General features: G+C 36.2%; 2 protein-coding genes across 2 annotated transcripts; one reads left to right on the forward strand and one right to left on the reverse strand.

Annotated features, from left to right (window-relative positions):
• The first annotated feature begins 987 nt into the window (after positions 1-987).
• LOC110804124 (protein SLOW GREEN 1, chloroplastic) lies at positions 988-8,324 on the forward strand. The gene is made up of 5 exons (XM_022009691.2): positions 988-1,769; positions 2,349-2,495; positions 4,189-4,269; positions 6,916-7,129; positions 7,860-8,324. The coding sequence occupies exons 1-4, from the start codon at positions 1,131-1,133 to the stop codon at positions 7,099-7,101; spliced, it is 1,053 nt and encodes a 350-aa protein (XP_021865383.1). The 5' UTR covers positions 988-1,130; the 3' UTR covers positions 7,102-7,129; positions 7,860-8,324.
• Positions 8,325-9,099: 775 nt separating this feature from the next.
• LOC110804126 (glucan endo-1,3-beta-glucosidase 8-like) lies at positions 9,100-11,668 on the reverse strand. Its single transcript, XM_022009694.2, has 3 exons — positions 11,145-11,668; positions 9,873-10,449; positions 9,100-9,758 (listed from the first exon to the last, which is right to left on the reverse strand). Exons 1-3 carry the CDS (start codon positions 11,504-11,506, stop codon positions 9,234-9,236), a joined length of 1,464 nt encoding a protein of 487 aa, XP_021865386.1. The 5' UTR covers positions 11,507-11,668; the 3' UTR covers positions 9,100-9,233.
• Positions 11,669-15,118: the final 3,450 nt, after the last annotated feature.

Here is a 15,118-nt window from a genome sequence, read left to right on the forward strand (position 1 = left end):
CATCTCTGCCAAGTTGGGCCATGTGACATGGAAAGAAGGGAGCTTCACCCCAAAACAAAATCTGCCTCCTTTCCCCCAAATCGTCTTCTTCTTCCCAATTCACTTGTTCTTCTTCTTTCCCAATTCACCTTATCTTCATCAATTCTAACCTATTGATGAACAAAAACAAACAATTTAAACCACAATAAAATTAGCTTCCGAATTGTGGACGAGCTTCCGAATTGTGGACGGAATAATTTTTTTGCGATGAGTTCGAGAGAAATAGATGCTGAAACTGGACGATTATCAAGCTAAATATAGTTGCATTCCACAATTTAGATAGTGCCATTCCAATTAAGAAAGTACCATTTATACTTTATAAAGTACCATTTCAATGTATAAAGTACCATTTCTTATTAAGAAACTACCATTCATATTTACAAATTCAACGTCATTTTACCTGAATTTTGCACTCTGAGATTAACTAATTACGGAACTTTTGGGAATAATCCAACAACATTACCATTAAACAATAACACGCCGATACATTACACACGAAAAAATCCATTAACAATTACATTAACAAATTTTCAGATCGACTCAACCAATTTTTCAATTCAATAAAAAAATTGAAAACTTAGGGAATTACCTTCAAATGAAAAAGACCCACAAAAATCTGAGTATAATCACACTTTAGAGGAGAATCACACTTTAGAGGAGAGTAGATCTGAGCTTCAACAAGGAGAAGAGGTTGGAGGAGAGAGAAGAGAGAAATGAGGGAGATGAGAGAGATTGACGAAAGATTCGGGAGAGCAAGCAGAGACTAATGCCATGCTGGAAAACATTACCCACCAACAACCAACACACATGGATTTCATTAAACAAGTCAGCATTTTCAAATTTAGGATGAAGTTACCAACATACCCCTGATATGTTTTTCTTGGTGCATGCCTGGTAGCCGCTTCGAAAACCTCATAAACCTACCTTCAAAAACAAAAATTTGCAATAAACCTATTTTTTCAAAATAAAAAAAGGGTTAACAGGCGTGGGCTGTGTTTTCAGGACACCATCGTCCCCGTCTCCAATTCCATGGACATCATCGCCTACTTCTAACTGTAGTAGTGTAGGTGAACCTTCATCTGCTTCTAAAAATGGCCTTCTTCTCAACAAACACTCTTTCTCTCAATTCACACCCCAACATTCACTGCTCCACATTATCAACTTATTTTGCGCGTATCTCTAACAATCATAATCAACATTCTATAACATTCCGCAGAAATCAATCTACCACTGCATGTATCGCTAAATCCGACTCCAAAATTTCAAAACCCTTCAAGTTGATCACCAATTTGCACTCAACCCACAAAAAAATTCCCCAAATTTTGACCGAAAATGCGGTAAAATGGCTTGTTGGGTCCTTACTTTTGGCGGGCTCTCTTAGTATTAGTGGACCAGTTAGGGCAATACCAGTTCAAAGTAGTGTAAATTTGGGAGAGGAGAGAGAAATCCAGAAAGAGAATGGTGAAGACGAGGAGATGTATGAGAAGCTGTTGGAGCAAGAGCCCAGAAATGTGGAAGTTTTGAAGGTGGTTGTAAATGGGAAGATGAGAAAGGGGAAAACGAAGGAGGCCGTGAAATATGTAGAGAGGTTAGTTGATATTGAGCCAGACCAGGTTGAATGGAGGCTTTTGCAAGCTCTTTGTTGTGAGATGATGGGCCAATTGAGTAAAGCTAAGAGGTTGTTTAATGATATTCTTAAGGAAACTCCTCTTTTTCTCAGAGCTTTGCATGTAAGTGTCTTAGGTTTTATAATTAGTTTTGTTAATTTAATTCATATTTTCTTTTAATGGTAAAATGCTTTGCCTGCATATATCTCTTGTGAATCAGAAAGTCTAGGTTGTGAATGTTTCAAGTATTTGGTTGGAATCTAAATTTGATGCTGATATGTGGATGGATGATAATGTCGATTTTCGGTACGATATTACCTCGATTTTAGGATGATTATAGAGTATATACTACTCAAGTACTGTATGTGATTTGCAAGGTTAGTAGTGTAGATAGTGGATTGTGGGCGTACATTGTTTTGGGGATTATGGGCGTACATTGTTTATTTGTTTTGGGTTGTAATTTAAGTGAGTTGAAGTCCAATTTTCGAGGTTAAGATCACCAGAGATATCATTTCAGGGAATGTTGAGTGCTTTGTTTGGGGATTAGCCTTTGGTGGTTTGAAGCCAATGCCCAACTTTAAAAGCTTTAAAGCAAGGAAGACATGAATTGAGGTTTTTTTTCTCCAAATGTGGACAGTGACAATGTTTTGTGATTCAGACTCCACGCCATAATTCACTTATCTTTTCTCACTTATCTGTCAGGGTTTGGCAATGGTGATGCACAAGAACCATGAAGGGGCAGCAGTTTTCGATATGTTGAATAAAGCTCTTGAACTTGCTACTCGTGAAAAAAGGGTTACTGAAGAGAGGAACATCAAGATTTTGATTGCACAAATGCATCTAGTGAAGGTGATAATGAAACCTTGTTTTATTTGTATAGCTTGATTACTTTCCTTTAAGTGGTTGCACTCTGATTGTTTTATCTTTGAAAGTGCATTAGCTTAATTCCAGTAGAAAGCAAAGCAGGAACTAGTTTGACTAGATCACTAGAGACCAGACCAATGTTACCTTTAACACCTATATCAGCCACTGATGTTATTAGCTTCCTGTAATATGCCATTCTAGTTTAGCACCTGATGCACGACCTAAACCAAAAGTTGCAAAATTTGTCGTGTTAATACAAAAATTTCTTTTTATTTCATAGGGTACTTTGTTAGGTTTAATACAAAATTGTCGAAATAATACAAAAACCGCGATTAGAATCCCCTAACTCCACCATTGGAGTACATCCTCTATTTACCAAACTAGACAATGCATTTACAAGTAAAGACTAAGGATCTCTTATGTTCAACTTATTTTGATTTATTTCAGACAAGATAAGTTCAGATAAATAAGTTCTTTTCATATATTTTCACACACAAATAAGTTTATTTTAGAAAAAATAAGTTTTTTTCCATACAAATACACAAATAAGTTAATTTCAGACAAAAGATGTTTTTTTTTCTTCGGATAATATAAGTTCAGACAAAATAAGTTGAATAGAGCAGATATACTCCATATTCGTATCCAACAACATCACAAGCTGAGCTCCATAAGTTAATGAAAGAATCTAACACTCAAATTTTTTAAAAAAAAACAAAAAACAAAAAACAAATAGCATATGCAATTGGGAGCAGTCCTTATAAACATGTGAAGATCTGCTTCAAACCAACGTTCCCCACTCCTGCAACAACAAAAACATCATATAACCATTAACCAGTTACCAGCCAATTTTGTTTTTCAATAAGTTGCAGAGAAAGGTACAATATTTGTCCACAAAATTTTTCCAAGACTGAGTGGAAGGAGAAAAAAAGTAAAATCTATCATCAGCCACAATACCTTCTCAGTGTGGTCTAGGAATGTAGGAGTTGAAAAAGAAGTACATCATAAAGATGCACAAAAATGAATTTAGAGAAAATATAAGGGTCAGAGAAGTAAGCTATATTGCAATATAGAACATGCAGCTAAAAATCTATATATTGCTACTTCATAATGTGTGCTAATGTAAATCTTAATTTTTATTGCTATATTAAGCCTGGGTGCGCCTTCTGTCACAGGTTGTATCTAACAGTGCGGTTGTGTAATGGCTTGATATATATTGCTATATTAACTTATTAAGCCTGGGTGCGGCTTCTGTTACAGGCTGTATCTAACAGTGAGGATGGGCAATGCCTTGCGCCTAGGCGCACCTTGGGCACACTTTTAAAAACTAAGAAACAACCTAATCATGTATCATTTAACTCAGAATTCAAAGAATATTGTTAGAACAACTTTGCCCAGGAGGAGGACAAAGAAAGTGACATATAAAATGTTTTTTTCATTGCTGTAAGAAGAGTATGAAAGTTAAGCTGAAATGAAAGATAGTGTCACATTCAGGAAGCAACATTAATCATATAACAAAAAGAAAATAAACATTGGATCACATCACTTGTACCATTTAGCTTGAGCCAACCAAATGGATTTCTGGAAACATATATGTTGCAGTTATCTAAAGAAACAGGCATAATCTCAATAATCTAGTTTTGACCTCTTACATGGTTGTATATATCTATGTTTATTGCAGGGGAATTTAGATGAAGCTTTGAAGAAGTACGGAGATTTAATTGATGAGAATCCTCGAGATTTCAGGCCTTATTTGTGCCAGGTTAGTTTTCACAAGCATATTGCATTCTTCATGTCAGACGTCAATTATCTAGATTTCATATTTTCTTCCGTCCTTGGTGTTCCCCTTCCATTTTTCAAGCATCTTGTTTCTTCTTTCTAGTCATCTAGATATTATCAGAGTCTATGACTTAAATGGGTCCATAAAATACTTGTTTTGTGCTGTTTGATGTGAACTTGTGTCATGTGTATAGCTTTGGGCACCTATTTAGCTGTTGTAAAACTAAATTTCTTGCTTTGTTCATCAATGTTCAATTTTTTGAAATACTCAAGAAGCTCCTTGTTATTGAAAGCAAAATTGAGTGGATGAAATAAGGTTTGGAATGCCCTTATAGGAAAATGAGTATGAATAGGCGTTTGATTTAGGATTTTTCTTTGGGAAGGTTGAATATCAGGGACAACTTTGGACGTACATTTGGAAATAGAAAGAAACTTTTTCACCTACTACCTAGTAAATAGGAAATAGTCCCCTTTTTAAAAAAAAACTTGGCAATTAAAAGAATACTATTGTTACCTATTTCCACTTTCCAGTGGATTTCGTTTGAGCATGACGTTATTGGGTTTTATTTCATTTAATAGCTTTATTAATTCAAAAATCCCTAAAAGAAGTTAATCGCCCTTTAATTAGAGAACCCCCCATGGCCCGTGACTCTCTCTCTCTCTCTCTCTCTCTCTCTCTTGTATGGTTTTAATTAGAGTTTTGTGCAATAGCTTATTAATGTATTAACCAATAACAGTAATTCTCCACATCACTGGAAAAGTCCCGCCACATTTTTGGTAGTCCAACACGATCACTGCCGTCTAAGACGTCTTTGGCAAGTGCTATTCTATCTAATTCCAGTTAATATTTACGAAGTAATATTTGTCTTATAGTTTTCATCTCTCTTCAATTTTTCAGAAATTTGGGAGCTTTCTGAATTCTGATTTACTCAATTACTACTCTTGAATATTTAAAATTTTAAAACTGTTGTTTAATAAATTTGTGTTAGAATTGAATTCTTAATAAATTCGAAGTTTATTTAATTTGCGTAAGAATGGTCCTGAATGGAAGCCAACACTCTAAATAATGCAATGTTGAAGCTTAAAAAGTCGGCAATGTTGGGTCCCATTTGACCTACTCCCTCCGTCCCAAAATTATCTTCCTGCTTTCCTAAACGAGCGTCCCAAAATTATCTTCCTGTTTCTAATTTTGGCTACTAAGGTCCCCACTTTCTCATGTACTATATTAATTAAAATTGAATTGAAAACCCCACCCATGTACTATATTCCACTTTTCCCATGTACTATATTCTCTTTCACATGTACTTTATTCCACTTTTCCATACAGCTCAATCATCATTTGTACTTTATTCCACTTTTTCATGTACTATATTCCACTTTTCTTAAAATCCGTGTTTTTGATCAAACAAGAAGATAATTATGGGACGGAGGGAGTAGATGTGATTTGTAGAGAGTAGGGCAAGAGGGGGAAATTAACTTCAACTGATTTTTTCTTTGTTTTTTGATTTTTTTGATTTTACTTTTGTTATATTAATGAAGTTTTAAAATGAAGTAAAGATGTCATGTTCAGGACTTCAGGCGAAATCCACTGGAAATCAGATTTAGGTTGCAATAGTAATTGAGGTAGTTTATAAGGTAGTAATTGACAACTTTTAAAAAAGGGAGTAAGATACAAGGTCCCTGTTTACTAGGTAGTACGTGCCAAATTTTCCAAATTGGAAGTTGAATATGTATTTTTGTTACTATTTATGGATGGTCATCAAATATAGACTGAATAAAATGCAGCTGTAAAAAGATCGAATAAATCTAGAATTTCCCTTGTAAATGCGGCTTTACATGGTCCGTCAGTTATTTAACAGTCTTTTGTCTGCTCCTGAGTTGTGCATGTTATGTGTGTTTGGGATTTTGATAAGGGAGCTCTCAAGCTCTCCTTCAATGGCAATCAACATACATTTTCAGAAAGTAGAGGAGAAGAGAATAAGAGAGAGATTTAGAGAGAATTCAGAATGAGAGAGAAGTTGTTTGTATTTGATTAATTGAATGCCAAATACAATATACTAGCTTGCTTAATATAGCTGACTCATAACAACTTGTGGACAGCTAACAAACTTCTAACAACTCTCCTATTTTTAAGGGATTATCAACAGTTTGGACAACAAACTTTTCCGCCAAAGCTGCTTATTAACTAACTTGATCTAATCAACTAAAATTGATCATTTGATTAGTACAGAGTATAATCTCCTATATCAGATTTGGGGAGGGGGAGGTGCGGGCATGGGAACAAGAAAATCCTCACAGTCTTGTACAAAACCGGACTTTTTAAGGATTGCAAATTTGCAATAGGCCACATGTAAGGATGTGCAGAATTTGACATTAGAAAAACGAAGTATGCAAGTGTTGAATGAATTGGCTCACACAGCTATGCCATGAAGTATGAACGCTCTCGAAGATCTCTGAGTTGAGGAGAATGCTTATTGCAACTTCTTGAGTTCCTAGTTTTCAGTGCATTGGCAATTTGTCGTCCATGTGGTGTCTGTGAAATGACCAATCTGAGATCTCTGCTAGCCTTGAGCCTTTGGATCTCGCATCTTGGTGGCTGCTCATTCATGGGTATTATATCAAATTTCAGGGAATAATATACAGCTTACAGGATAAAAAGAGGGAAGCTGATGAACAGTTTGAGATTTACAGAAATCTTGTTCCAGAAGAATTCCCACAAAGAGGATTCCTTGAAGATGTTGTAGTCGCAGCGAAAACAGAATCGAGAGAACAGCTGGAGAAGGAGTTTAAGTCTCAGTTCTCATATAAGAGATAACTATGCGAAACTTTGTTTTGCATTTGTGGTAAGATTCTTTAAGTGTGTTATTTTCATATCAATGTCGTTGAGCCTTGTAATCTGGAATTTTCTCTCTTGTTCATAAATTGAAACTGACGGTAAGTGAATTCAACGAGAGAGCTGGATTTTCCAATTAAAATAAATGGCAATTAACATTATTGAAGCCATGTCTTCTGTGGAGCTCCTAAGCTTTTGCAGTTTAAGGAAGCCATGCAAAAGTAGGCTGCGGGCTGCATCTTTATTAGCATATCTACTAGCTTGAACCTATACATGTTGGTATCTTTTCTTGATTAGCAGATGGAAACACAATGATAGAAAAATACTACTCCCTGCGTCCCTTAAAAAAATAGGCAACATTTGATTTGGTTTTATTTTTGAGTAAATAAACAAAGTCTCAAGTTACTGTAGCTAGTTAGCTGTTCTTCATCATTCAAATTTTTACATCTATACCACCAATGTAGCCTTCTTTGAATTTTTAAGAGAATCATTAAGGGTGATATGGGAAATTCAAAGTATGATTATTAAATTAGAAAGTGACCTATTATTTGAGATGGCATATCATTTACAGACAGTTTATGATGAATTATAGTCTCCAGGTGTCATAATATATGATACCTTTAGGCTGTAGAAAGACCATCATGGTAAAAATATGGAGAAGTTGTTCATGAACCCTCTATTATCAAGGTACCTTATTACTTGAATCTGCTGAGTTTTTTCTCCATTGATTTCTTGTACAGGTCCTTGGCTGATTTTATGAACCTTGTTATACATAGTGAACACTTTTCGAGGAATGACCTGAAAATCACCAGGAGCCACAAGCTAACCTCACTATCTCTTGCCTACTATGGCATTGTGTACATATCATTTAGTTGGTGCAACTGAAAGTCTGACCGATCAAATTAGAAGTGTTTTTATTGTAACGGCAAGTTCTCGTTTCTGGCTGATTATCATTTATCAGCCACTAGCTAGTGAATGAATCTTGCTGCAGAATGTCAGAGAATTTTGCCTTTTGTCTTCTTCTTCTTGATGAGGATTTTTGGTGGTTGATTTTGTGTGTTTGTGGTTCGGATCATTCTTAATTTTTCTTGAAGAGCTAATGTGCTAGGATTTAACAACCGTAATCTATTGCCAGTTTGGGTGCCTTGATAACTGCTATCTTCCTCTGATTCCTTTAAATAAAGCACGATATTTGATTTCTTTAAGCTCCTATTACTGCCCGTTTTAAAATGATGTTTACGCTTTTCGTTTAGTCCGTTTCATAATGTCCTTTACATCGTGCTTTATACTATTTGGACATGATAATTTGTTACCTTGCCCCTCTTACCCCACAATATTTACAATTTTTCACTCAATTCTCCTTATTTTATTAACTTTTTTTTCTTACATTCACCCTTATTTTTACACCTCTCTCTTACTTTATCCATATTTTATTATATTCACTCACCTTTTTATATTTTTGTCTTAATATTTGTGCAAATAGTAATGTCCATTTCCGATGGAGCCAAAGATTCATTTGTTCTTTTGGCCGTGGAATGTAATGGATTAAATCAAAATGACTCTTAAAACTCACTTCGTTTCCTTTCCATGAAGTAGAAGATGGTCTTCCCGTTGTCGTCCCGTTAGCGCTTTGGGTCAATTGGAAACAACCTCCCTGCAATTGCAGGGGTAAGGTTACGTACACCTAATCCCTCCTTACCCCGCTTCTTGCGGGAGCCTCTTTGAGGCAATGGGGGTAATGATAATGAATGAATGAATTTGTGCAAATAGTAACTGTAAACATCATTTTGAAACGGATGTAGTATTAGTTAAAATTAAACGAGAGTAAAATGTTCTACTAACAATTTACATCATTACATTTGTTTCCAAGGTATTATTAAGACAATGGTCAAAATTAGTACAATGGTGAAAAGTCAAATTGATACTGAGATTAGTATGATATTGCTATATTAATAGATTGCTAAGAAATACCAACGCAAATTATGTAAGTTATTGGCTTATTGGTACTAAAACTGGTTGTGTTTGAGGAACTTGTGTCCATATAGATTGTACAAGAAAGTATGATGATAGTTTTATTACCTCAGGAATCTAGACTAACTCTACCTCGTTTGACCTTACAACAACACTAACAACACAAGCGTGAAACTGAAAAGAAGAAGAAGCTGTATTGGAACAATAGTGAGTCTGAATGCAGCACTTACAATCTCTATAGGAAAGAGACACCCTGGTTGGGAAGCATTGTTAGAGGTGATGGTAGCAAGGCCATCGAAGTCACAAGCTTCGACACTCTGTTCATTAAACTGGAAGTACATGTTGTAGGCATATGAGATGTTACCATTAACATCAAGGTCATTACACGAGGAACCGTAACCTAGAGAAGTGCAATCTGACATTGAGCATGCATAATCTACTGAGGCTGATATGTTATCTTGGTTCTTTGCATCTTTGTTGAAGACGCACCATTTAGACTCCATGTATTGCACACCCTTAGCACCTACCAGTGTCTTGCTATTGTCCTTACCGTTAAGGTCCATCGAAAACTTAGGTTGCCCATCGTAACGAAAGATCCCCCAATGCCTCTCAAAGTCCCCTGGGTCTATGCTCTTCGTGTTCTCATCAAGCAATCCGAACAGGAACACCTGAAAACCGTAATTGTTTTAGGAGTTGCCTTATAGAATACATTATTGATTATTCATTATTCATTATTGATTATTGATTAATAAATAAGGAGTGTTAGTTTCAAATTGCAATACCTCTAATTGTCCTGATCGCATAGGGGTGCCCTTATTAGAAGCCAACTTCTTTAACAAACCATTATAGAATTTCTTGGCATACTTAGTATTGGCTTTAATATGTCCATCAGTAGGCCATCCAATTTCCCCAACAACAATCTTCAAATCCCCATAACCATTCTTTTTCAATGCCCAAACAAGCGTATCAAAGTTAGCATCAAACACATTATTGTAAGTGTGACTATTATCATTTATGCTTTTACCATTTCCATCAAAGAACGCAAATTCCTCTGGGAAATTCGGGTTTTGGTAAAGACTAAGGAAAGGGTATATGTTCACGATAAAGGGTGCACCTTTCTCTTTCAGAAAGCCTACAATGTCTAGCATGAGATCCTTTACGTCTCCTCGGAAATCACCACCCGAGGGCACGGTCGAGGATGACTCGTACACGTCTGCGTTGAGGGGAACAGAGGCCTTAATGTCTCCATGCCCAGCTTCTTCAAGGGCTTTCACAATGTTTTCTAGGGCTGGTAATGTTGTTTGTTTGAAACTATCATTGTAACTTGCTAAAAGTGGCTCGTTACCTACCGCTACATACCTGTAACAAATCAAGATTATTTTTTATCAAAGCAAACTACTTAGTTATACAGGAAGCAATTACAATTTTGAAACAATATCCTAATTTTGAGTATAAGGCTGTAAAGATGGTTGTGGGTCGTGTCAAAAACGAAAGTGTTTCGTGCTGAGCTCGTATACCTTATGCTTGCATGGGCACGACCTGGTCCACTTGTTTTGTGTCGGGCGTGCTGGGCTGAAATTTCAAACGGGCGGCCCAACCCACGTGCCTAAGTGTAATTTTACTCAGTTTAATGTGCTTTTTCGTACAGGTGTGTGTGGGGTCATGATTTTTCCAACAAAAGAGCTAGCTCATGGCCTACGATTTTATGCTAGTGTTGGGTCGTGCTTTTCCGTTCTCGTGTCGAGCTTTGTTGTGTCAGTTCGTGTATTATTAGGTCGTGTTTGGTTGGGCTCGTGTCAAGCTTTTCCGTGTTGGGTCATGGGTTGGCCCATCTCAATGCCATATTTATTTTTTAATTTATTTTTAGTGCGAATGAGCCATGTACAAAGACAATAATGAATTACAAAGGGGGAGAAGATTTGAACAATGAGATCTATTGTACACAAAGCTCAGTTTTAACCACTAGGTCAAGACCTCATTGGTATCAATGCCATATTTATAAAGCTATGATTTTGTGGTTATACATATATCATATGTAGCTTGTGATTACGTACCTTATGTTAACACCCCCGTTATAAAGATGCTTGGTAACATTCTTCTTAACCCAATCTTTAGCATATTTAAACTTGTTCATTCGACTAAGCATGTCATTAGGGATGGCAACCATGACTTCAATCCCAGTCCCAGCCAAGGCATTAAGGGTGGATGAATCGGCATCGAAAAGCTTCACTTTTTGTATGCCATTGTCTTTCAACATGCCAACCACATTGGTTGGTGGTAGCGGTTGTGATGCCATGTTTCCCCAATTTACACCTATATCGTTATTGTTATTGTTACTATTACCACAATTGCCCATGCCCACTAGGCCCATTACCATAAACAAGGTCCATAACCATTGGACTATGGCTCGAGCCATGGTACGTCTGACGGTTTGGGACAATCAAATAATTTGGATTTGCAAAAGAAGGAGAAATCTAGTTGTCAACGAGAATATAGAGGAAGCAAATTATTCTTTAGAATAAAATGGAGAAACAAGTTATGGGTTGGGAGAAAACAAAGTTACATTTTTTTTTATTTTTTTTTTTGGTTTTCTTTAGTGATGTCCGTTTTACGCGACTTTTAAGATAAATATACTATTTTTAAAAATTTTAGTTCTCCTTCAAGCAATGAGTATATAGGTTTACTAAAAATTCTCTCAATTTCTAATTTTGGTGTCAAAAGTATCACGTATAAAACCTTTTATTTGATCTAATATTTTTCTTTAAAAAAATTATGTTAATTTATTTGTATCTAGAAACGCTATAAACCAATGAGATATTGGCCTAGTGATTAAGACTAAAGAATTGTGCACGATAGGTCTCATGTTCGTATTTTCCCGCCGCATTTGTAATTTGTATTGCCCTTGATTCTCATTCACGAAAAAGAAAGTTATACTTTGTAAGGAGTATTAATGAACTTGCCCTAATATGTATTATAATATCAACTTCACTTCCTCTTTTTCGCTTTGCATAGATCTGGTGCAATCTTAGCCCATAGACCCGACTTATTGGAAGCTTTCTACTCTTGCTTCTTTTCCTTCATGTGAGTCTTCGATTATGGGGTGGGGAAATGAGGAGGCCACGAAGCTACACTTCGTTCCCCATGAATGTGATTGTTTTCTATTTTTGATTAGCGAGACATCCATGCATATTCCTTGTGTGGCTTTGGCTTGGCCTAAAAATACGGTGAGAGGAGTTCTCAGTAGAAAACAAGCAAAGAAAGACAATAGAATAGGTATACCTCTATAACCTATATGCAATTAAACTACGCTAATACATACATAAAAGAGTCTCTAATGGCTCCTAAGGTTGTGATAATTACAAGCACATGAATTAGTTTGCCAAGTGAACAGGCTTTACAATGTTTCTCATTTAATTCTAAATGGATATTCATTTGAGTTTCACACGATTTTGTTCATCATGTTTGTTCTTGTGCATGTGACCCAAACAGTCATGCAACAAGTTGTATATATCTCGGTTATCTCTCTTGTGGTGAGATATCGAATAAGTTTCAATTGGACTGATGTTTGTAGTATACAGTACTGAGGAGTATGCTAGCATCCTTTCAAGGATTATTTTCTTGTCAGGATTACATTTTTTGAGATATATGTACTCCTAGCTTGTTGTTCTCATTTTTGGTTTCCACATGATAACCTTTCTTTCGCAAATTTTCAAAACTTAATAAATTTCTTTGAGATTTACTGGAATGGACGATGATAAAGGTCGCAAGTTGCGACAACATTTAGTTGTCGCAATCTTACGTGTCGCAGTTTAATTGGTACATATAAGCGCCACGTAGGCTACGCATCATCATAATATTTTTACTATTAATTTAATATTTCTACTACGAAAATATGTAAATAAGGTAGCCGATATAAAAAAGGAAAAAAATTAGAATATTAAGATTTTCCTACCTTTTTTTATAACATGTATAATAAAAAATATAAGTTAAATATTTTAATTTCCAATTTAAATCATGACACATAAGCATGCCAAATCATCATTGTAACACGGCTTAAAGGTCGCATGTTGCGACCTTTATCATTTTCGTACTGGAATACAGTGCACCATAAATTGTGATTTTTGTTCCCTTTGGTAATATTACACGTGCATTTCCTAAGCCCTCAACCATTCTGGAGGTACCGACAATGGTGAGGTTGGTCTTAATTGGCTTGATTTGGGTGAAGTATATATGTTTTTTAGATCAAGATTCTATGCGTGGTGGCACTATCAATCAAACATTGTTCAACATCAAAGTTGTGAAATTTCCATTATGTTTCTGTACTAAAACGTAAACTTGTTAAAAGTTCTTGGAATTTATTATATAGAAAACCATATTATACATAGTTTGAAAGAAATATTATTATGCTTGGCATATCCAAGACAAACAAGACGAGAATAAAAATTAAACAACTAACACGAATAAAAACCACCCAAGAAAAACTTAGCCATTTGCTAGGTCTTCAACATGGTAGTCTGACACATCAAGGTTTGGGAGTGGGGAGGTTTCTTCGACAAAGTTTGTTTCAACATTTCCCTCTTGACCCCTTCCTGAGGGCTTATAGAGATCCACAAGGTGTTTAGCCATAGAACACTAAATTTTTCCAATGGCCTTGTATGCTACATTTGAAACATTTTTCTCGTGGCCTCTCTTGGGATAGATGGAAACCTTTCTTTCCCTTCTCTTTATGGTAAGATGCTTTGGAGTTGTGTCTCTAGTCTTTGGGGCCCTTTTTCTTTTCCTTTTCCTTGGCCATGACCATTATTGTGGTACTACCCCTTGTTTTTGTATTGACCCTTCCCATTCCAACGCTTGACAGTTTTGGTGACATTTGATTCAGGTAATTGTGAGGGGGTCAAAAAGGGACGAGCGCACTTTTCCTAAGAAAATGACTCGAACGACTTTCCCTCGGAATGTGGCAATCATATTAAGTATAAGATCAGAACTAAATGTGGGCGTTAGCCTCTTTTTACTAGTCTGTAGGAGTCGTCATTCAGTTTTACAACTACATTGAAGAAAACTGACAAAACCCGGTTATCGTGATACGCCAGTAAAGCCGGAGCTAAAGCAAGCGTATTCGACCACAACGGCCATAGGTTCCCTTGTGATCCCTGTTATAGATTACATCCAACGGAGTAGGTATTGAGAGTCTAAGGCACATTTACTAATACGGGGAGTGCGCAGTATTAGCCTACACGACGATCCTTACTAGTTCAACCTGTCGACGAACAGGACATGCGTTAGACTACATTACTAATCAGAGTTGCTTTTAATGCACAAATAATTTAACTAGACAAGGTCAACAGATGTTTTAAATAGATTTAAGGTACCTAAAAGTAACATATTTGTCCAAAGATTATCTGATTAGCCGTGATCAATATACAGATTATTGTGAACAGATCTATAAGGTGGTGAAAGGGATAAATAAAGGAGATTTCAGGTTACAGTATTTCTTAGGCTATACTGCGGTTCTCAGGAACACTAACCACTTGTCTTTAGTAGCTTTCTTTTTCTGCTTCAAACTTTTCGGTAACTGACTGCTGCGATTCTTCTAGAGTTTCCTCTTAGATTCATTAGTTTAGGCTTGTGAGTTGGTCAGAGTTTCGGTAGTATTTGGAATGGGATAAGTTCTTATGCAGACAGAGTATGCTTAACAACGAGTTAATATGGCAGATGATTGCGAATACGGGACAAGTGAAGCATCGATCAATACTCTAGGTTAAGGTTTTTTGGTTGTTATTTGGTACCGATTTCCGGAGTTTTGAGGGCTGTATTTATAGTATTACATGTCAATTTAAGATAGACGTTTGAAGATATTGAAGTTTACTAAATCAAATGGCTGCGCCAGAATATTCTAGCGCATGCAACTGGTGCGTTGGAATTTTATAGCGCGTGTCAAGACGCGCCAGATTTGTTGTCTGCTGAGTCATTGACAGTTGTTCCAGAATTCTATTCGTGCCGCGATTGGATGAGAACCAAACTACAACGC

Source organism: Spinacia oleracea, chromosome 3 (genome assembly GCF_020520425.1).
Source record: "Spinacia oleracea cultivar Varoflay chromosome 3, BTI_SOV_V1, whole genome shotgun sequence".
NCBI classification, from domain to species: domain Eukaryota; kingdom Viridiplantae; phylum Streptophyta; class Magnoliopsida; order Caryophyllales; family Amaranthaceae; genus Spinacia; species Spinacia oleracea.

What these genes read in the sequence shown, in the direction of transcription:
- LOC110804126 (XM_022009694.2), bottom strand. Translation starts at nt 11,506, where the DNA reads ATGGCTCGAGCCATAGTCCAATGGTTATGGACCTTGTTTATGGTAATG. An exon ending in AACGGGGGTGTTAACATAAG is followed by an intron (nt 10,450 to 11,144) that starts GTACGTAATCAC and finishes GATTTGTTACAG; the next exon opens with GTATGTAGCGGTAGGTAACG. An exon ending in TGCGATCAGGACAATTAGAG is followed by an intron (nt 9,759 to 9,872) that starts GTATTGCAATTT and finishes TACGGTTTTCAG; the next exon opens with GTGTTCCTGTTCGGATTGCT.
- LOC110804124 (XM_022009691.2), top strand. Translation starts at nt 1,131, where the DNA reads ATGGCCTTCTTCTCAACAAACACTCTTTCTCTCAATTCACACCCCAAC. An exon ending in TTTTTCTCAGAGCTTTGCAT is followed by an intron (nt 1,770 to 2,348) that starts GTAAGTGTCTTA and finishes CTTATCTGTCAG; the next exon opens with GGTTTGGCAATGGTGATGCA. An exon ending in CACAAATGCATCTAGTGAAG is followed by an intron (nt 2,496 to 4,188) that starts GTGATAATGAAA and finishes TGTTTATTGCAG; the next exon opens with GGGAATTTAGATGAAGCTTT.